Here is a 22,061-nt window from a genome sequence, read left to right on the forward strand (position 1 = left end):
ATCTCTGAGGATCTATTCAGGATGGTAACACCCATGAACAACAGCCTATCTTCTAAGGCAGGGGTGTCAAACTGGCGGCCCAGGTGCCAGATGCGTCATGCGCAGGCCATGACCACCCCAGTTCCGCGAAGGGGAAAAACATCATACTACATTAGGTGATGACGTGACGCCGCACGTTTGACACACGTGTTCTAAGGCATAATTCCCCATTGGTTAGCTTACCATAACACATTGAACCACAAACTAGCCAACCATATTTTAGCTGAACAGATTCTGGAATTCTGACTTTATGTGGTCAATTTAGTTTATTACGTTAGGCAGACCCTGAAAATCCAATTAATTACAAACCAAGATTAAATTAATCACAAGTAAAACTCTTGTCTGGACACAATCTCAGTATTTCCATAAGCTATACCATAGGAAAAGAAAAGTGGGGGGGGACCCAGGAGCCAGTTACAGACAAGAAGAGTCTGGTCCTCAAAGTGCAAAAAAAGCTTTTTGGTTAGTAACATTTTTCTCTGTGTAGTGTGTGATAAGGTGCACCTGCTGAAATTCCTCCTACATTTTGTGCAGCTGCTGAAGCCCAATTGAGCGCTCTCTTCATTTTGGCATGTGGGATTGGAAGATTGCTTTCAAACTTGGGTGTGTATTTGCCGGCTGTCATTTACTCCTCTTTCTCCTCCTTCTTTCCTTCTATGTAATCAGAGTGTTCCTTTGGGGCCTTCTCTTATCATTTTCTTCGTCGTCTTGTTTTGCCCTCTAGGTAAGTGTGCCAAATCCTTGTTTGTTTGTTTGTTTGTTTGTGATAGTGAGAAAAGGAGGCTATGGGATGGTCTTTTTATTATACAGTATCATTTTCTATACTTTAAATACTTAGCAGATAAAAGCATGGGAGTCCATGTGAAAGATTATCAGCCTGGCTGAAATTTTCAACAAGAAAGCAAAGTTGATATTTTAGAAGAAAAGGAGTTTAAAGTAGAATGCAAAGAAGGTCCTTTGCATGTAATAGGAAAACCATGAGGTTATTGACAAGGACATTTGAATCCTCATTATCATGATTAACTTAAAGTATGAGTAGTCTTGTGTTATATTTTCTGAAATGGTCTTTTTATTGCAACTGAAATGTTCTGAATTTGTTATAAATATTGTGTTTAGTAGGTGTTTTCCAACAGTTTTTGAAATAAACTATGATAGTTCAAAGAATTGATAGAAAACTGGGTTTTTCATGTTTGAGAGCAAGCAGTAACAAAGGCTGGAAGCTTGTGTATAACTCTCCCCTCAAACACATACACACACACACACAGAGAGAGAGAGAGAGAGAGTAATGCCTTAGTCTTGGTAATGCTTCCATTTTAATTGGTACCAGCTAACTAATGTAATCTACTGATTACCTGGAGAATAAGCTCAATTTCATCTCGGTGGAGTTGGCTTCTAAGTAGACACAACTTTTCAAATATTTGGTGTGTGTTTTGTAAATGTAAATAGTAAAGACAGTCTCCAGTGTGATCCCTAACATCCTTTCTTGGTTAGGCTGAAAATAGCTTGTGACTTTAGAGCAGGTGTTGTGTGTCTTTCTGAGAGATCTACTGAGTGGAAGGGAATGGAGAGCCAAGATCTAAAAATAGGCAAACTCTTAAACTGTCTTAGTGTGAAAAAGTCCTTGTGACAAGGAGAAGGACATTTTGTAAAACATATCTCTACTATAAAGAGGAAGAAAACATGTTAAGATGTTTTCTTAATAAATATAAAAATGACATTAAGGCTTAATGTCATTTTTATATTTATTAAGAAAACATGGTGTTCAGTAACTATTAACAGGAAGTACTGATAGAGTAACAATATAATAGAAAAAAGTATCACTGAATTTAGAATAACCTTTTTAAAAAAGAAAAAAGTTCTTAAACAGGTGTTGCTTTAGTAGTAAACAAAATTCAGCTGTATCACCCTGAAAAGCACACTAGGCACATGTGACTAACACTATAGTCCAAAAGCATATTTTATGATAGCATCATACAAAGATCAGTAAACAGATGCATGGCCTAAAGCTGAACATTTTATTTCTAGTATTATTTTCTTCCGGCTCCAAAAAGCATCTAAAATAGTTTAAAATCACTAACTGGCTTTGCTGCCAACAAATAGACCACAGATTCCACATCACTCTTCCTATTATATCCCCTGTTTGTATATTTACTATAGATGATATTATTGCATGGTGAACAGGCACGCGTGTGCACGCACACACATGTGTGTATGTAAAGAATGTTCATAAACTTTGTGTTCATATTCATGATAAGACCCTGTTTAATTGGCATCATTATATGCAATCCATACGGTGTTACCTCAAGATCTTCAGTATATGTAACCTGCCTTTTTTTAATAATGGTCAAACCAGGGGATGAGTTGGATTCATACATTATGCTAAGCCATGATGTGATTTGTTTAGTAAAGTAACCATTTGATACAGCAAACCATGGCATATCAGAATATATGAAACAAGAGTTCTTTTGCATGTCCTCACTATTGTGGCTTGCCAAAAATGATTGTGATTGGCTTCTGTTTTATCAAACATGAAATCACAAGGAAAACTAGGCAATGTTTTCTACCATCTTCCTAACAAAAACTCACATCTGGCTTCTCATATGCAAAGAAAGATTTCCAACTTTAATGAATTTTACAGTCATACTTCCTTTGATGTGCATTATCCAAAACCAGAACTCTGAAACTGATAATACAAGATCACAAAAGGTGTATCATTGCGGTTCTTTGAAAAGCAATTGGATGTTTGTTCAATACCAAACCAAGTATGTGAAGAAACTTACTTCCTAATTTTAGCCATTGTACTTCATGCTGTTCAGCTATCTTAAACTGGAGACTTCAGTGTACTGTAAATACAACCTGTGATATACTGATAGTTCCAATGCTCCATCAAGGTTTCTTGCTCCCCAAATCCACAATATAATTGTGGGTGGGTATATATTAAATATATACAGACCCACAAACATACATACCCATATTTCTGTACAGCAAATTGCTCCCCTGTTCAGTGAGATTTCTGTTTTACTCAGCCATTTTATCGTTAATACAGTGTTACTCTGGATGAGAGACAACTCTAGCAATGCCTTTTTCCTAATACTCCATGCAATAGAATTCTGAAAAAGATTTCAAACCAGGGTAATTATTGCCAAGTAATTTTTTTATACTAAGCTGTAATATTTCTATATGAAAATGATAGATGGGATAATATGACAAGTATTCATATAGTGTCCATCTTCATTTTACAATTCACACAACGGGAAATGATAGCTAATTGCCAAATCTAGTTTAGTCACTCATACTCAGTGCAGTGTCAAGAGAAAAGGGCATACGCATGCAATCAAACCCCTTCTCTCATCTTATCTTTCTGCTTTAATGCTGCTTCTCTGAACTATCTGAAATCACGAGCATTCAGAGTTTCTACTGATTTGAATTTCCTTTTTCACTGAACATAACCTAGCAAACTACTACTGTGGTACTCATGCAGAAAAGCATTTGTTTCCCTGGAATACACAGATTTTGTAACAATTTCCCGAGGGGGTCATTGATTTAGTTTGAGAAAGCATGCAAACAGCAAAAGTACCATCAGTTTCTATTTTCCTAGGCAGAGTGAAACTCTGCTGCAACTGGCTTCATCCCAGAAAATGTGTCAGATTCATTCTTCATTTAAGACAGTGCAACACACAATCCTTTGGACCAAAGTAACATTTAAAAGTCTTTATAGAATTCATTAATACAATATACACATGTCCATAATTCACATATATCAGGGTATCCAAATTCACTTTTGTTATGAAACGGATTTGAACTGTTTTAATTCTCTGACTATTGAAACCCAAAAGCTGACAGATCACCACCTAGTGAGAAATTGCTACTTGATGGGATGAGAAGAAACGTGGTTTACTGCAGATGCTAGACTATTATGCAATTGCCATAAACCATATAACAGATTAACAGAGTTGGAAGGGACCTTGTAGGTCATCTAATCCAACATCCCCCACCATCCAAGCAGGAGACCTTATACCATTTCTGACAGATGGCAGTCCAGTCTCTTCTTGAAAGCTTCCAGTGGTGAAGCTCCCACAACTTCTGAAGGCAAGCTGTTCCATTGGTTGATTGCTCGCACTGTCAGAAAGTTTCTATATTTTCAGGTTGAATATCTCCTTGTTCAGTTTCCATCCATTATTCCTTGTATGGCCTTTAGGTACTTTGGAAAATAACTTGACCCCCTCTTCTTTGTGGCAGCCCCTCAAATATTGGAACACTGCTATCATGTCTCCCCGGTCCTTCTCTTCAATAGAGAGAAGGAGTTCCTGCAACTGTTCATCATATGTTTTAGCCTCCAGTCCCATAATCATCTTGGTTGCTCTTCTCTGCATTCTTTCTAGAGTCTCAATCTATTTTTTTTATAGTGTGGTGACCAAAACTGGATACAGTATTCTAGGTGTGGTCTTACGAAGGCTTTATAGAGTGGTATTTGTACCTCACTGACATGGACAAACAATGTCACAAGCATAGGTATCAGAAGAATTAATCTTCTGGGTTCTCCCTTTTATAGAGTTCTGAAGGAAAACAAAGAAGTTATTTTGTACATTCTGGAGGGGGGTGGGGAATCCCAAATCAGAGGCTTAAATAGCAGGCCTTGTCATTCTAGAAACATACATGTTACAGAGAGGACACCTTTCCAATGGTGTACTTCAGTGCAAGGCATTTTTCTTGTGAGTCAGCAATAAGAAGCACACATACAAAAAAACCACCTTACACATTGAAAAAAAAGTATTTTAAAATCAATAACAAAAAAGGAAAAAGATGGAACTGTTGTGAGAGAAGAATGGCCATGCTGGTGTTCTTTTAAAGCTATGTGATTGGTACAGAGTAGTCTATTTCTGATTACATTCAACATCAGGAAAGAATAATTTAAGCCGTTGTATGGAAGAGTATTCTGTGCTTTCTTTAAAGACATCAGAGCTGAATTCCCATTGGGCATACCCAGCCAAGGTGCTAGGGTCATAGTCTGGTAGTGTAATCTGATATGAATTGGAGTTAATGACTCTTGAAGAAATAAGCAGGGTTCTTTATGTTGTTAGCTTGGCCACATGTTTGTTGCTTGACTTGTTGAAGGTGGCTAGGCGGTAGGGGTGAAATCTAATTTTCTTTGCTAGGGGTTCTGTGGGCGTGGCTTAATTAGTGGGCGGGGCTTGGTGGTAAGGTGACTGGATGGACGTGGCCAAGTCAATGTCACTTCTTTGCCCTTTTTTAACCTACAAAACACAACACAACAGGCTCACCCACAATGTAAAAGCAGCTGTGCTAGATCCAAAATGGCACCTGCAACAAGCAGGAACCTCACACAGCCACAAAAAGCCCAAAAAAACCAACTTTCACACTTTCACACACAAAATTCCACATACAGCTTTGTGAGATTTTGTGTGTTTGTGTAGTTAGAGTGAAACACTACAGAAACACACTAAATCTCAGAAAGCTGCACAAATATTATTTTTTATTATTATTTTTATTTTTATATAAAAGCAGCTAAATTTAAAACTTCCTAAACTTTAAATGGCTAGGTCTAAAAAAAGAACAACTAAAAAAAACCCCAATTAACTTTTTTTTTAAAGCTCCCAAAGGGGGAAAAAACTTACCCAATAGAACAGGGCTCTCCAATCTTGGCAACTTTAAGACTTGTGGACTTCAACTCCCAGAATTCCTCAGCCAGCTTTGCTGGGAGTTGAAGTCCACAAGTCTTAAAGTTGCCAAGGTTGGAGACCCCTGCAAGGCAGGCAGGAAGGCAGATAGAGCTGCTCACCGATGAGCTTGATTGTAGGCAGGGAGATTCAATTGCTTGCTGATGCAATGAATTGCAGATATTACAGCAAGCGAAGCAGGCCTTGCAACCAGCAGCTAAGGTAAGCAAGCTGGAGGCGGGGGGGGGGGCAGGGGGGAGAGGGATTTTTGCTAGTTAGCAGGCAATTCAGCTCGGATCATCAGAGCTTGGCTCGTCAGAGCCATTTAAAGAGGAAAAAAGGTTCTGAGGATCGCGCGGCTCAGCTGGGCATAGAGGGTGGGGGCAGGGATTTTTGCTATCGGTTCTCTGAACTGCCTGCCGCCATCGCTACCTATTCGCCCGAGCCGGTCCAAACCGGGAGCATTTCACCCCTGCTAGGCAGTCATCTATCATGGGATTCAAATGGTGGCCTCTTTGAGAGAGGGATGGTACTGAAGGCCTTGAAAAAGGCTGTGGTATACCCCATCCTCAAGAGGTCCAATTATTTAGATGAATTTCATCCTGTCTCCAACCTTTCCTTTTTTTGGGAAGATTGTTGGAGTTTTTCCAAGTGAGGCTGGAATTTCAGAGGTTCCTGGAGGAAGCAGATTATCTGGATTAAATTCAGTCAGGGTTCAGGATGTTTTATATGATGATTTATGGCGGAGCCAAGATGGGGATGATGTATTAGCAGCTTTCAATACCCCTGACCATGGTATCATTCTGGTCCAAGTGTGGGGGTAATTTTCTTCCTGCTGTGGTCATGTGGCCAGCATGGCTATATGCCAAAGATGCACAGAATGTTGTTAACTGCCCACCAAAGTGATAGCAATAGCACTTAGATTTATATATCGCTCCATAGTGCTTTATAGCCTCCTCTAAGTGATTTACAGAATCAAGCATATTGTCCCCACAAATCTGGGTCTTCATTTTACCCACCTTGGAAGGATGGAAGGCTAAGTCAACCTTGAGCTGGTCAGATTCGAACTGCAGAATTGGTAGTTGGCAGAATTAGCCTCCAATACTGCATTCTACCTATTGGCAACTGGCATGTATTTAAGATGGTTGCAGTGTCCTGAGATCATGTGATCACCTTTTGCGACCTTCTGACAAAGGTACCTATTAATCTACTCACATGTGTGAATGCTTTCAAACTGCTAGGTGGACAAGAGCTGAGGGAAGGAACAGGAGCACAACCCTGTTGTGCTCCCGTTTCAATTGTGTTCACACAATGTTCGTGCTGGGTAGGAATTCAAGTGCAGCCCATGTGCAAGCTACCTAGTTAGACAAAGCTGTGATAAGATTATATCTATTGGGCTCTTGGGAGAGAAACATTTCCTCTTTTCATTGTGATGTTATATTTACTGAGATTGTACAGTTGCTATTACCTTAGAATAGGGATAAAATCCAGCAGGTTCTGACAGGTTCTGACAGCGGAAATTTTGAGTAGTTCAGAGAACCGGCAAATACCATCTCTGGCTGGTCCCAGAGTGGGGTGGGAATGAGGATTTTGCAATATCCTTCCCCCAGGAGTGGGGAGGGAATGGAGATTTTGCAGTATCCTTCCCCTACCATGCCCAGCAACCAGTAGTAAGTAGTAAAAACCAGTAGTAAACCAGTAGTAAAAAAAATTGGATTTCACTACTGCCTTAGAAGTGTAGAAAATACTGGAAATACTTAAATAAACCTGTCTATAAATAATTTTTCTATTACCACTTGTGAAAAGAAAGCTAAAACTGCCTACTTCTTTCATCAATTGTTTTGCCTCTTGCAATCTTCCAGGTGTTTGTCTAAAACTGAGCTCTCTTTGCTGTCAGGTATCCAGCATGGATGATGACCAAAGCACCAGTGGCCAGCCTGAACAGCAACAATCGCCTTCTGCAAACAACCCTGAAGATCTGCCTTCTCAGAATGGCTTCGGGAGAGCAAGTGAGGCACTACTCCCTCAGTCCCCTGAGAACACAGCCCAGGCTCAGCCTGAAATAAAGCTCTGTGATCTATCTGAGGAGCTGAGTCAACAGCTGGAAGACATCATTAAAACCTACGGGTCAGCTGCCTGTCTGGTGGAGGAAGGGAATACGAAAGCAACAGACGGAGCTGAGAAAGGCGAATCGTTCAGTCCCGAAGATGGGGACTATGAGGATGGCCATGATGAGGCTGAGAAAGAACAGGTCCCTTTGGGGGATGCCTCTGGATTAAAGGAGGCCAGTATTCCGAAAGAACAAAAACTGGAAAAGAAAATCCTGAAAGGATTAGGCAAGTAGTTGTTTGTGTAACTGAAATGTGGAATTTAAATGTGAGTCATTGCTTGTATCAGGAAAAACATGACAAGGGTCTCTGCAAAAGGTCAGCATTTGACATTGATCCCATGTGTTCTCTTCTTCACCTTTTCCACATTTCCAACATTTTTTACTTGAAACATTCTTGCACATTTTTGATAGCTTCACAGTTGTCAAATGAAATGTTTGGAAAATTAGAAAAATTAGAATTTCAGGCAACAACAATAATGAGACTGAGTAGTAATTGATCAATAATGGACACTTTTGTATGTTGGGCTCCAGATGTGCCAGTGTGTTCATGTTTATTTATCCTGCATTTCTTAGGTCAAGATATAATGCAGATAGGAATCTCGCCTCGTTTTATTCCCACAGCAATACCCTTTGAATCAGGTGAAGATCAAAGAGTGAGGACTAAAATCACCCAATTAGTTCATTGATGGAATAAGAATTTGCATCTAGGTCTTCTCAGCTCAATATCCCATTCCATCACACTGGCCTTCTCAGTCTTTTGATGTGTTAAATAATGCAACCTTCTCCTATGTAATGTCTCCATTGTGAAACAAAGGATATAGTTATTTTATTTTTATTGTTAAATGCATTCCCTGCCTTTCTGCTTATATACCAACTAGAAGGGCTTACAATAATGTTCGGCTGAAGAGGTTGTTTAAAAAATGCTTTTAAAAGCCTCTGACGATCCCAGCTGAGTAGCCTGATCGTCAGACACTTTTTTTTCTTTTAAAAGCAGAAGCTCCGCCTCTGACGATAAGGCAACTCGGCTGAGCCTTTTAAAAGCATTGTTTTAACAACCTCTTCAGCTGAAGAGGTTGTAGAAAAAATGCTTTTAAAAGTAAAAAAAAAAAAGTAAAAAAAAGTTGGCCATGCCCACCCAGTCACATTACCCCACTACCACCACCACCAAGCCACACCCGCAGAACCTGTAGTAACAAATTTTACATTTCACCATTGCTTAAATGTGAAAAAAGGTAATGTCACTTTTTAAAGTTCCATTGTAACTTCAAATGGTCACTAAATGAACTGTTGTAAATCAAGGACTATCTGTACAGAAGAAGAATATCTTTTTTTTTTTAATTTTTTAAAATTTTTATTAATTTAAGAAACCACATAATACATTTATAAATGCAAGTAAAACAATTTACAACAAACATCATCTTTATAACATCTACCTATAATATCTGAATTGTTACAATATCAATATCTTATATTCTTCAATATACAATATTTCTCTCACCTTATATAATGATATTATTTTATTGATATCTCGTGTCTCTTTCTTAAATTTCATTTGATTTAAAACTTTATTTTACTCTATTGATATCTTTTCTTTTATTCAATTTTTCTTTCTTTCTCAGAAGAAGAATATCTTAAATGGCCAACTTCTGGCAGTGACTGACATCTTCAGCAAAACCATAAAGTATCTTCCTTTAGAGATTCTGGCCCTAAATCACTGGGGCTTTTAAAGATAAAAAAAAACCCTGCACCATAAATTATACTGATTGGCAGCTAGTTAATAGTAGATATTTCAGGGTAGGCTTTATATAATCTTTTCTAATGCCCTGCCTGTGTTAGAGGTTTGTTCCACCCATTTTGCACCAATTCCCATTTTTTAAATGTTTTATTTATTAATAGACCTTATAGGCTACTCTAATCCACCACCACCCCAAATATATAATTGGAATTTTAAAAAAAACAGTTTTAAGAAACTATGAAACTGGGAATCAGAAAAACACTAACAGTAAAAAAAAAAAAAAAAAAAAAAAACAATCTTAACAAGAGGCAGTCAGACAACCCAACCCTCCTCGATGGGATAAACCAGCCAGGTTTACAGATGTTTCATTAGATAATGTGAGTGCATTGCACTGATGAAGTTGCCTAGTTGGATAATGAAAGGTCTACAAGCAAACAACCAAGTTCAGAGAACACCAAGAATTCCACACTTCAATGCTGACCTATATATAATTCTCTTCTGTTGGGACATGGATAATTGTCATCAAGTCAAACCAACTCAAAGGGGTTTTTAATTTGTGTATCAACCAAAAGTTGTGCAAACACAACCCTTACCACAGCTGCTGCTTGCAAATCCAGTGACAGCTGAGAGTCAAAAAAACACTCCCAAATGTCAAAGCCGTTCTCCTTCAAAAACCCATTATCGAGATTAGACAATATTCAAGGGTTATACACACATAAAATAAACATTACATATACAGAAACATATATAGAAACATAAATTTACAACATAAATTGAAAATTAAACCTCTCTCTTTACAAAAAAAAAAAACACTTCCACCGTTCACTTTCCTCATGGACCCATTAACCATTTCTTTTTGTTTTGTGCTGTTGTAATCACTATTTAAATTTCAGATTATCTCCCCTTATTTCATCTATTTTTTTCTACTTTTGTAATATAGTCCATAAACAGACCATAAACAGTCTTAAAGAGCCTCTGTAGATTTCTTTCATTAGACATGCCAGTTCTGCCACATCCACCAAGTTCCTAACTTCACATATCCAATCTTCCAGATGTGGATGTTCTTTATTTTTCCATTTCTGCCTATATAATAATCTTGCTGCTGATTATTATATACAATAATAAGACACCGTGCATTTTACTCAGTCCTTCTTCCATAAACCCTAATAAGTACAGTTCTGGTTTCATCTGACAAGAGATTCCTATTATGAATGAAGGCAAATATACCGTATTTTTCGGAGTATAAGACGCACCGGAGTATAAGTCAGGTATTCATCTGGCTAGCATTCTTAGTCTGGTCAGCTTCAGCACATTAGTTTGTGCTAATCAGCACAACTGATCTTTGGAGAGAGAAGCAATGAGAAAAGCAGGCAAACCACGGAGATCACTTCACTCACTAGCGCCTCGTTAGGGCTGGAAAAAAACTTCACAGCTGAGAGTTGGAGGGAGCAGTTGCTTAACTGTGCTTAACTGCTAGCGCCTCATTAGGGATGGCAAAAAGCTTCACTCCGAGAGTCGGAGGGAGCAGGCAAAGCAGGAAGATCGCTTCACTGAAAAAAAGCTTAGCACAGAGATCACCTCACTTGCTAGCACCTCATTAGGGCTGAAAAAAAGCTTCAAAAAATCTACATTCAGAGTATAAGATGCACCCAAATTTCCAGCCTCTTTTAGGAGGGAAAAAAGTGTGTCTTATACTCCGAAAAATACAGTATGTGTCCCAGGATAATGTTGCAGGATCCAATCTGAGTCTTGGAGACAGTGGTTCCCTGAAGATGGGCTCCAGCACAACTCTTGAAAGCTTAGAAAACTAAACCTCTGGTCCCAGTTACCGACTTAGATTGGATTCCTATTATTTTCACCAATGACTTGTGGATCGCTGGCCCAAAATATTTTGGCCATTTTACAAGTCTGTCACATATGATATTATGTTTCATCGCCTTTTCCACATTTCCAACATTTTTTACTTGAAACATTCTTGCACATTTTTGATAGCTTCACAGTTGTCAAATACCATCTATACATCAATTTGTAAAAAGCTTTCTCTTAAATTATTGCACAAAGTGAATTTAATTTTGATGGAATTCTATTCCAAAAAGACCAAGGACTTTCCCCAACTCTTTCATGTAGATGTTAATCCGCATAGGGAACAAAATAGAATTATATAGAACATGATTTGTTAGTGATAAGGATATTGAATAGTAGTCCCTGCATTATCTTGTGGCCAAGCCCTAATCCCAAAAGCCAGAATCGCTGCAACAGGATTGAAAAATAGGGCCCAATTCTAAGAGACATCCTGAAAATATAATATTAACATCTAGGTTTCTATATTCTTTTAGCTTGCAGAATTATTATTTTAATTTGTGAGTAAAAAGTTGGTATAAAATTTTTGCAGCAATAGAAAATGAAATACATCATCAGTAGGTGTTCTATGCATCACCTTCCTGATCTTTTAAAATACAGAAGCAATAAAACCAAATTAGTCACAGTTTTCTGGTTAAAATATATTCATACAATCTTAATTTTGTCTCATGCATTCTCACTTTGATCATGGCCTCTTATCCTATTTTCTTGATTCAGGAAAAGAGGCTACCCTGCTGATACAACATCTGACGAAGCTGAATACATCAGAAGAGAAATTGGAATTCTTATTTAAGAAGTATGCCGAACTGGTTAGTATGAAGATCCATGGTAGAGGGGGAAAAACTATTTCAAAACATGCCTTATGTGGTACAAAATGATCAGATTGCAATCTTGAAGCAGATATAGTATCTTTTTAAGATCCCTGATAAAACATTGAAAATGCCATCTTAAATTTGGGGAAGGGAAGATTCACCCACTCATTTGCCTTTCTTAGTTATACTGTATAAGATATACAAGTATTGGTCATGCTTTTGACAGGACAAGTAGAGGTACAGGTGAGGCCACAATAGGAGATTTAGCTATATTTCATCTGTTTCTTCGATTGGAGACCCTTAAGGAACTGAATGCTGGCTTAATTCTTGACATTATATATGTATAATAAAGCATCTAAACTAGTATAATAAACTGGGACCTTTTTTCCCAGACACTTAATCATAGCACAAACGTGGCCTGGCAAATTCTATCCTAGTCTCATTATTGTCTTTATCTGAATCCCAGTCCATAACTTAGGAACCATAAATTGTCCTCATGGAAGTCAGGATTTAGACTTGGCATGGGACAGAAATAGCAGCAGTAACTCTTATAAATAGCTAAGATGAAGGAACTCCAATCATCCTTCTCCTGCTGGATTTCTCAACAGCCTTGGATCACAATATTCTGGGTCAGCTGCAGTGGTGGGTTGCTCCCGGTTCAGACCGGTTCGCAAGAACCGGTAGTAAAACCGGCAGGAGGCTCTGCCCACTGACCCGGATATCATCAGGAAGCTTCTGCGCATGTGCGCATGGCCCCATTGCAAATCAGTAGTAAAGGTAAGTAGAACCCACCCCGGTCAGCTGGAAGCATAAGTTTTGGAGGACACCATACTGGAATGGTTCCTCTTTTTCATACGGATGTGATTCCAGCTAGTGACCTTGGGGGAAGGAAGATCAGACATTGAACATTCCAATATGGAGTTCCTGAGTCTTGACTCCCTCCTTCATTCTTTTAATATATCTGAATCTATTCTGTTAAATCACGCACTGCTTCAGATATTCACCAATATTTACATTAATAAATACATATCTGCACCTGAGACAAATGGGGGTCCACTCCCAATGTGTTTGAACTCTGTCAGTATAGACAAAAAGGGAAATGACCTTGACAGAAATATTCAAAAACTATTACTTAGGCCACGAGAGATGAAACATTATTTAACCTTAGAGGCAAGATTATATTTGGAAGTAATTTGAGGCAAATAGCTCCATGATTCACTGGGGTATAAGAAGAACAAGCAGGCTTCAAGATTCTGTTATCGTAACTTATCTCAATAAACTGTAATTGTGGTTTTACTGTGGAGTCAATTTCTACTGGTACCTACCTAGTGGGCCGATTATCCAAGCCTGGAAGAGGAGAAACAGGCTCAGATTCGACCCAAGAAAGACAAAATGGTTATTAAATTAGAAGCCAAAATATTGTATTAACTTTAATTGATAGAGCCTTGATAGTACAGTGGTCTACACACCCTGTTATTAACACAGCTGCCTGCAATTTACTGCTGGTTCGAATCTCTCCAAGGCTCAAGGTTGACTCAGCCTTCCATCCTTTCAAAGGTAGGTGAAATGAGGACCCAGTTTGTGGGGGCAATAAACTGACTTTGTATAAATATACAAAAGTATGAAGGCTATTGCTGAGCACATTGTAAGCCGCCCTGAGTCTCCGGAGAAGGGCGGCATATAAATCAAATTAAAAAAAAAATTGTAGACTAGGTTGTCTTTTTCTTAAAAGAACGGAGCCACAATCTAGAGAGCTATCTGGAGTCATAGTTCCTACTGGAAGAGACCATGATCAAAAAGATCTTTTCTCAGTTTTGTTTACTGAACTGGTTGTGGCCATTCTTGGGGGGGGGGGCACTGAATACAATCACTCATATTGTTGCCTCTCACCTGGATGACCTTAATTCATATTACATGGGGCTGCCCTTGATGACTATCCAGAATCTTCGGCTGCTACAGAATGGACCTGCCTGTGTGATAAGAGGGCAGACCCATTAGTCCCATGTTGATCTGACAGCTCCCTGGCAGTTTGCTTTTGAGTATACTTCTAGGGTTAATCATCTGTTATCACCCATTTTAAGTAGAGTCTAGTCATCTGATGCATGCAAGTAAAGAGTACCTTCCAAAATCCATGGAGTTCCATCTATGGAGACTTCTAAAAAAGGAGATTTGGAAGCAGGCCATTCATTCAGCAATTCCCTTCTATGGAAAGTTTGCCCTTAAAGGAAAAAGAGGTGCCTTCCCTTGTGATCATCTGGAAGATCTTGTTGAGACCTATATATTTCAGAATGTTTTTAGACTACAATACTACCACCATGGCATATTCATTCATTGTGCTGTGTCAGATGCAGGGAAACAAAAATTTAGATCCAAATTTTGTTGCCCTACATGTGACACAGCACCATGAATATGCTATGGTAGAATTACTGCAATGTGATGCAGTCATTCTTTTTTTATTATTATATTGTTCTTGTTATGAAGAATTTCTGGTTTGTAGACAGTTAAATAGTCAGCTTGATAAAAGAGGTATTTTAGGAGAATCATGACAGTCTATGATGGAAAACAAACCAATAATCTGTAGCACCTTTCCCAACTAACAATCTTATTAAGTGCTTTTGACATTTTTATTTCATTTATTTATTTATTTATTCAATTTCTATAGCCCCCCCCCCCCCATCTCAATTTGATTAACTGGGTGGCAAGCAATACCATAATAATGAAAACCATAAAAACATTAAAACAGTTGTATTTTTATTATAAATTTCTTGTTATATATAATCTATATAAAATCCAAGTGTGATTAAAAACACACATTCCTTTGATCACACTTGGCCAATAAAGAATTCTGTTCTGTTCTATATGTATTAGAGTTGTTAGTTGGATTTTATTATATGCCTTGTAATAAAATGTGCTAGATGGAAGATTACCAGATTTCTGAATAAAAGAGATGTAAAAGTCTTCATAAATAAATGAATTCTCTGCCATCCATCTAGCCTCCCATCACTCAGCCAGCAGTTTTGAATACCCCCTCTTACAGGCACCAAACTGAATTGCACATCACTTAATTTTACTTTGAATGGAATATATGGAAATAATAATTTGGAAATGGAATGATTAATTGAAGCACAGATAACATTTGGTGCAGAATCAGGAATAAAATAGGAGACATTAATTGGGATGATCCTTATCCAACCCTTGATTTCTCGTTTAATTTTGGTGTGAATGAAACCAAGCCAAACATTTTGGGTTGTTGTTGTTTTTTCCATTCGCCACCTGTCCACTGCCATTGCAAATTAGAAAATCTATTTTTTTAGATTATTTGGAAGAAAATTAGCTTTTTTCCTTCTATGAAATTCAAATAAATTCCAGTTATGATTCCAAATATTCATATTACTTGCGAGGGTGTGTGTGTCATGTCTATTAAATGCCTAAGAACAGCCTTGTCCCAAGATCTCTTGTTCTGCTTATTTATTCTTGTCCACATACTTTCAGTTGGAAGAACATCGTTCTGAAGTAAAAAAGCTGAAGTATCTGCAGAAAAAACAGGTTCAGCTCATGAAGGAGAAAGACCAATTACAGAGTGAACACAGCAGAGCCATCCTAGCCCGGAGCAAATTGGAGAGTCTTTGTAGGGAACTCCAAAGACACAACAAAACCTTGAAGGTAATGAGAAGAGAAGATCTTTAGGAGAGGTCAGAAGGAAAAGTTAAGTTCACTTGGTATCCTTAGTTGGTTCACCAAAGATTGGTAAAGATATTTCACTCTTAAATGTTGAACATTAGTAGCTCAAAATGGTTTCCTGCTTCTGTCTAAACTGCACTCTGGAAAGAATTGAAACCTGCTCTTGTATTGTGCCTAATTTAATTTTGTCTCCTGGATTCCCGCTTTTATCTAAAATAACTGAAGTCTGGTTTACAGAGATATAACCCAGATTTATTCCATTGATACCTCCAGTGGTAATGCATGGAAACTGGTGCTGTTATAATGCTTTTCTTCAGTTTTATGTGCATCAACAAGATTCGCGGTATATGAGTGGACACATTTAGGTGAGTTCAGGACAGCTTGGAATACTGCATTCAGTTTTGGTCGCCACGCGATGTTGAGACTCTAGAAAGAGTGCAGAGAAGAGCAACAAAGATGATTAGGGGACTGGAGGATAAAACATATGTAGAACGGTTGCAGGAATTGGATATGTCTAGTTTAATGAAAAGAAGGACTAGGGGAGACATGATTGCAGTCTTCCAATATCTCAGGGGCTGCCACAAACAAGAGGGAGTCAAGCTATTCTCCAAAGCACCTAAGAGTAGGACAAGAAGCAATGGGTGGAAACTAATCAAGGAGAGAAGCAACTTAGTACTAAGGAGAAATTTCCTGACAGTTAGAACAATTAATCAATGGAACAACTTGCCTCCAGAAGTTGTGAATGCTCCAACACTGGAAGTTTTTAAGAAGATGTTAGATAGCCATTTGTCTGAAGTGGTGTAGGGTTTCCTGCCTAAGTAGGGGGTTGGACTAGAAGACCTCCAAAGTCCCTTCCAACTCTGTTATTCTGTTAAAAGAAACCAAAAGGCCCTTTGCTCATTATCATTGGGATAATACTATAATAGTACAATATTATTGGGATAGCAACTGGTGAAGGGGAATAGGAATCTGCTTTTCTACTTCTTCCTGGATGAGACTGATGATGGAGAGGGGTGACCCAATTGTTGCATTACAGGAGGAGACTCTTCAACGAGCAAGAGAAGAAGAAGAAAAGAGGAAAGAGATCACGAATCATTTCCAGAGCACACTGAATGATATCCAGGCACAGATTGAGCAACAAAGTGAGAGGAACATGAAGTTGTGCCAGGAAAATTCTGAGCTGGCTGAGAAACTGAAAAGCATCATTGATCAGTATGAAGTCAGAGAGGAGGTAAGAGCAATGTGACAAGTAGTCTTTGTTTAGTGACTGCCTCAAAGAGCAATCATTTGCAGTTTCACCCGTGATAAAAAAAAAAAAAGTAACTCCATGACCAATCCTATCATTTATGACCTTCATAGGTCTGTAAAACAAAAGAAAACTGAAGTAATATCATAAGTACAATCACGTTTTCATTTAGTGACCACTTCACTAAACAACCAAGTGACTGGTTCCAATTATGATTGCTATATGAGGACTACCTGCACTCTCTAGGATGTTTCCCCAAAGTTGAGAGTTATGCCTAGCCTTACGGCACTGGAGAAATAGTAACTATCCTTCTGTCCCAGACTGTAAATGTTACAAGTATTTTGCAAATTATCCAAAATTATTTAAAATCAATAAGGATTTATTCCCCTTGCAGTTTCCAGCTATACTAAATCTAAACAGTCTAAGCTATCATTTGGACTACTAGGAGTTTTGCCTGTCATCTGTTTTTATGCATTGTGCCTTGATGATGAGTTCTTGAGAAGGGTCTTGTTTTGGATTTTTTTTTTAATCTCTTCCCTAAAGAATAGAGCTATTATTGTAGTTTTGTTATGTGTTCCTTTCTTCACTGCAACTAGCATGCCATAGAACTTGTATTCCAGTCTCAATACCCATAGTACCCATAATCATTCCTTTTTGTTTTTATTTAAACAATTAATGTATTTATTCAACAACCCTGAGGGTCAGTAAGTTAATTGAAGCCCATGAGGTGTTGTTTTATTGCTGATTGAGTTTGCCTCTATTGTAAGTTTTTATATGGTTGTACTTTGATGTTTATTTTGGTATTGTGCTTTTTATGTAATGTTAGTCACCTAGAGTTGCTATGGTGAAATGTGCAGCCATATAAATTGAATAAATAAATATATCCAGTAAAATAAACATGTTTGGAATGCTACAAATGAATTTCAGCAGCTATAAAGAAATTACGATGCATAAACTAAGAAAATTTATTTATTTGATCTTGTGTAGCTTGTAATTTCACAGTTGTTTTTATAGGGGATACTTAATATCTTTAAATAATTTCAAAATCTAAATAACCTCTTTCCAACAAGCAGATGTTTAAATAATTTTGCAACACTTTAGCTATTTTACCTATGTTGTTAACAGCAAAATTCTGTACTTGGCTACTCAAAAATAATTGCCCATGAGACATACAGCATCCCAAATTCATAGAGAGGCTGCAGTCTGTTAATCATGTACTCTAGCATTCCCCCCATTTCTGTATCTCTTTCTCTCTTTTTTTCCCCCCTTCCAGCATCTTGATAAAATATTTAAGCACAGGGAACTTCAGCAGAAACTGGTAGATGCCAAGTTGGAACAGTCACAAGAGGTCATGAAGGAAACTGAAGACAGACATCAGCGAGAAAAGGAATATGTATTCATTTTTTCTTTAATTCTTTATGTATAGTTCGTATTCACCTCTGAAATGTTATTGGTTGGTTGGTTTGTTTTATATCATGCCCTTTATTTTTTACAACTCAAGTTGGTGTACATAATATTCCTGTCTTCTATTTTCTCCACATCAACTTTCTGAGGTTGGACTGAGACTGGACTGACCCCAAATCACCCAGAAGGCTTTCATGCCTGAGGCCTAGAATTGATGGCCTCTCTCTCTCTCTCCCTCTCTCTCTCTCCCTCCCACTCTCCCCCCCCCTCTCTCTCACACACACACACACCAGTGGTGGGTTTCAAAATTTTTTACTACCGGTTCTGTGGGTGTGGCTTGGTGGGTGTGGCATGACTTGGTGGGCGTGGCAGGAGAAAGATACTGTAAAATCTCCATTGCCACCCTACTCCAGGGAAAGGTTACTGCAAAATCCCCATTTCTTCCCAATCAGCTGGGACTTGGGAGGCAGAGAATAGATGGGGGCGGGGCCAGTCAGAATTTTTACTACCAGTTCTCTGAACTACTCATTTCTGCTACCGGTTCTCCAGAACTGGTCAGAACCTGCTGAAACCCACCTCTCTCTCTCTCTCACACACACACACACAGACAGAGGAAGCAATGAACTCATGACATTTCCCCTTAGGACAGGAGTGTCAAACTCGCGATGACATGTCATCACGTGACGTATCACAATTTTTCCCCCCTTCGCTGGGAGTGGGCATGGCCAGAGTGTGATGCATCTGGCATGCAGGCTGCAAGGTTGACACCCCTGCCTTAGGAGCTCCAGGTGTACCTATAGTCCTCTAATTTTTTCTCTCTGGAATTTTGTGATTACTATTAGTTGAGTTAAGATATGATCTATCCGGAGATTGCTCCATTACTGAGTAATAATTTGAACCCATATTCTTCCTATCCAATCTACTCAAGTTGTCCTCATTTAACATGCTCAGCGACCATTTGAAGTTATAATAGTGCTGAACCATTATATGATACGTCCTTGTACTTGGTTATAAGCAAGTAGATCAGGGGTGAAATGCTACCAGTTTGGATGCTAATGAAATGCTAACCTGTTTTTTACCCCTACGCATGCGCAGAAGGGTTTGCGCATGTGCAGAGGGTTTGCGCGCGCACACATGATGCACACATGCACGTGAGTGAAGCCAGCACCACATGCGCAGTACATGCACTTCCGAACCGGTGGGGAAGGTAAGTAGATTTCACCCCTGAAGTAGATCCATTGACAAGGTGCCTATTTTTAGATTAAAATATCTCAGTAGGTTATGATTCAAAAATTCATTTGAACGTTTAACAGATTTTGCAATAGTATCTACAGCATAATATATTATTTGCAACATACCAAATGAGGAAAAAGCTGATCATTAGATTTTTTTATCAGTCCAAAATTCTTTTGCTTTGAAATTGCTTAAACTTGCATTTTACATTAGCAGCAGAATAACCCTGCTGCCTCCTGGTGGCCTTAATGTTTATTTGCTGCTTCTCCAACCAGTTTAATTCTCCTATTAATTTAAAATATTTTTTTTTAAAAAATGATCATATTCAAAACATATGTAATGCAATGCTCCAAATTTAAACATCCTTTAACCCAAACTTTGGTAAATATATATTGAAAAAAAATCCTTTTCTACATTTGTTTCAAAATTTATGTTTCCCAGATCTTTCTCACACAGAAACAATTTTAATTTTTCATTGCATAATGCTGTGATTATGTGATACACTCCAAGAAGTAGGTGAGGACAAAATAAAAAAGAAACTGATTCAGTACAAAAATTAAACCTGATTTTATTTGCATTAATTTTATTTACATTAAATGAAGAACATAAAATGTAGTTAATAATTAACCACTTCCATGAATATAATTTCCTTCAATTCAGATGAAAAATTACAATCTAATGTGAACTTTTGGGAGGGACCCCAATACAGCTAATAGTTTTACAGCCCATATATCAGAATGAAACAACTCGCCATAGCCAATTCGCTGCGGCCAACTCACCACAGCCAACTTATTGAAGGACAACTTCCCATGGGGTTCACTTAGTTGCTTTTAATTTTGCTGACCACGTTTTCATCAATACTATTTTATCTCTCGTATTAAAGGAAATAATTCCTATGACTACCAGCTTTTGTAATGCTTTGATAAATAATAAAAGGAACTAATCTCACGTTGAACTGGCCCATGGCAAGTTGTCCCACAGTGATTTTGGCTGCAGCGAGTAGGATGCCAGCGAGTCAGTGAGTGAGTTGGCCTAGTCATTAGATTAGTGCAATGTGCTCTACATGAAGCTCCTCTTGAAGACTATTTGGAAACCTCAGTTGATACAGAATGCAGTAGTATGGTCAGTGGTGTGTTCTCCTAGGGCAGCACGTGTTACACTTCTGTTCCACAAGCTGCACTGGTTGCCAGTTTACTTCCAGGTCCAATTCAAAGTGCTGGTTTTAACCTTTAACGCCCTTCATGGCATTAGAGCAGGTTACATGAGGGACCACCTCTGCCCATTTGTATCAGCTGGCTCCATTAGATCGTAGAGAGGAGGCATGCAGGGGGTACCTTGGATGAGGAACTACATTTGGTAAATCCTAGGAGACATGCCTTCTCTGCTGTAGCACCTGCTTTACAGAATATCCTTCCTCCTGAAATTAGATTGGCTCCACCCTTTTGATTTTTTGAACAACCCTCCAAATTTGGTTATGCTGCCAAGTCTGGGGCTGTTAGAGCATCAAAGATTTGTCTCAGTAACTTCACTGTTGAGGGAGGCCATTTTTATCCTCTCTTCTACTGAACATAATACTATGTTTAAAATCCACAGTATTTTTGTTTGTGTGTTATTTATTACTGTGGGTTTTTTTTTTAGATTTTTATCTGCTATTATATTGGCTATTTTATCTATTGTTCCCTTTGGTGAGATGGGCAGCAATATAAATTTGATTAATAAATAAAAGTGAAATAATATTAGCCCTTCTTTATTTCTAGGAGCAAACAAGAACAACCAACTGCATTCAGGAATTGTATATTCTTTATGAGTTGGCTTTCCCTTCCGTCATATTTTATTAATAAAAGCACCAATATCAGTGCAGAACTTTTCTGATTTGGAAGATAACTCCAGGCGATACAATTCACCTTTAAAAATAAATGCTAATTGAAAATATTGCTTTGAACAGTTGCTTTTATTACAAGTAGCTCCCAGATTTGTCTTGTAAATTAGATGTGTCAAGTTGAGCTATAGAGTAGAGAGGGCAAAATAAAACTCATTAATGAGCCAGAACAGATTACACATAGAAGCAGTTTCTGCCTCTTCTGTTCTATTTGGTTATGGCAGGTAAAAACTAATTCCAGTTGAAATAGGTGGCTGTGCAGCTCTGGCGAAATGTTAAGCATTATCAAAATGCGGATAGTTTGCAGGATTAAGAATTAAGTCTGAAATCTAATTTAGACTTCAGAATAATTAGTATTTGTCACCCCACATTAACTAACAGTAG

General features: G+C 38.1%; 1 protein-coding gene across 2 annotated transcripts in view; it reads left to right on the forward strand.

Annotated features, from left to right (window-relative positions):
- The first annotated feature begins 670 nt into the window (after positions 1–670).
- The window catches only part of TXLNB (taxilin beta), a 36,615-nt gene continuing 15,224 nt past the window's right edge, over positions 671–22,061 (forward strand). The window contains exons 1-6 of one of the 2 annotated variants that reach the window (XM_070932671.1): positions 671–763; positions 7,615–8,053; positions 12,140–12,231; positions 15,727–15,897; positions 16,952–17,146; positions 18,435–18,554. In XM_070932671.1, coding sequence (XP_070788772.1) covers positions 7,624–8,053; positions 12,140–12,231; positions 15,727–15,897; positions 16,952–17,146; positions 18,435–18,554 — 1,008 coding nt within the window. In that variant the 5' untranslated portion in view covers positions 671–763; positions 7,615–7,623. Of the gene's footprint in view, positions 764–7,579; positions 8,054–12,139; positions 12,232–15,726; positions 15,898–16,951; positions 17,147–18,434; positions 18,555–22,061 lie in introns of both variants that reach the window. The other variant, XM_070932672.1, reaches the window with a different exon arrangement.

The sequence above is a fragment of the Pituophis catenifer genome, unplaced genomic scaffold (assembly GCF_029215685.1).
Source record: "Pituophis catenifer annectens isolate HBS135680 unplaced genomic scaffold, rPitCat1.0.hap2 SCAF_1, whole genome shotgun sequence".
NCBI classification, from domain to species: domain Eukaryota; kingdom Metazoa; phylum Chordata; class Lepidosauria; order Squamata; family Colubridae; genus Pituophis; species Pituophis catenifer.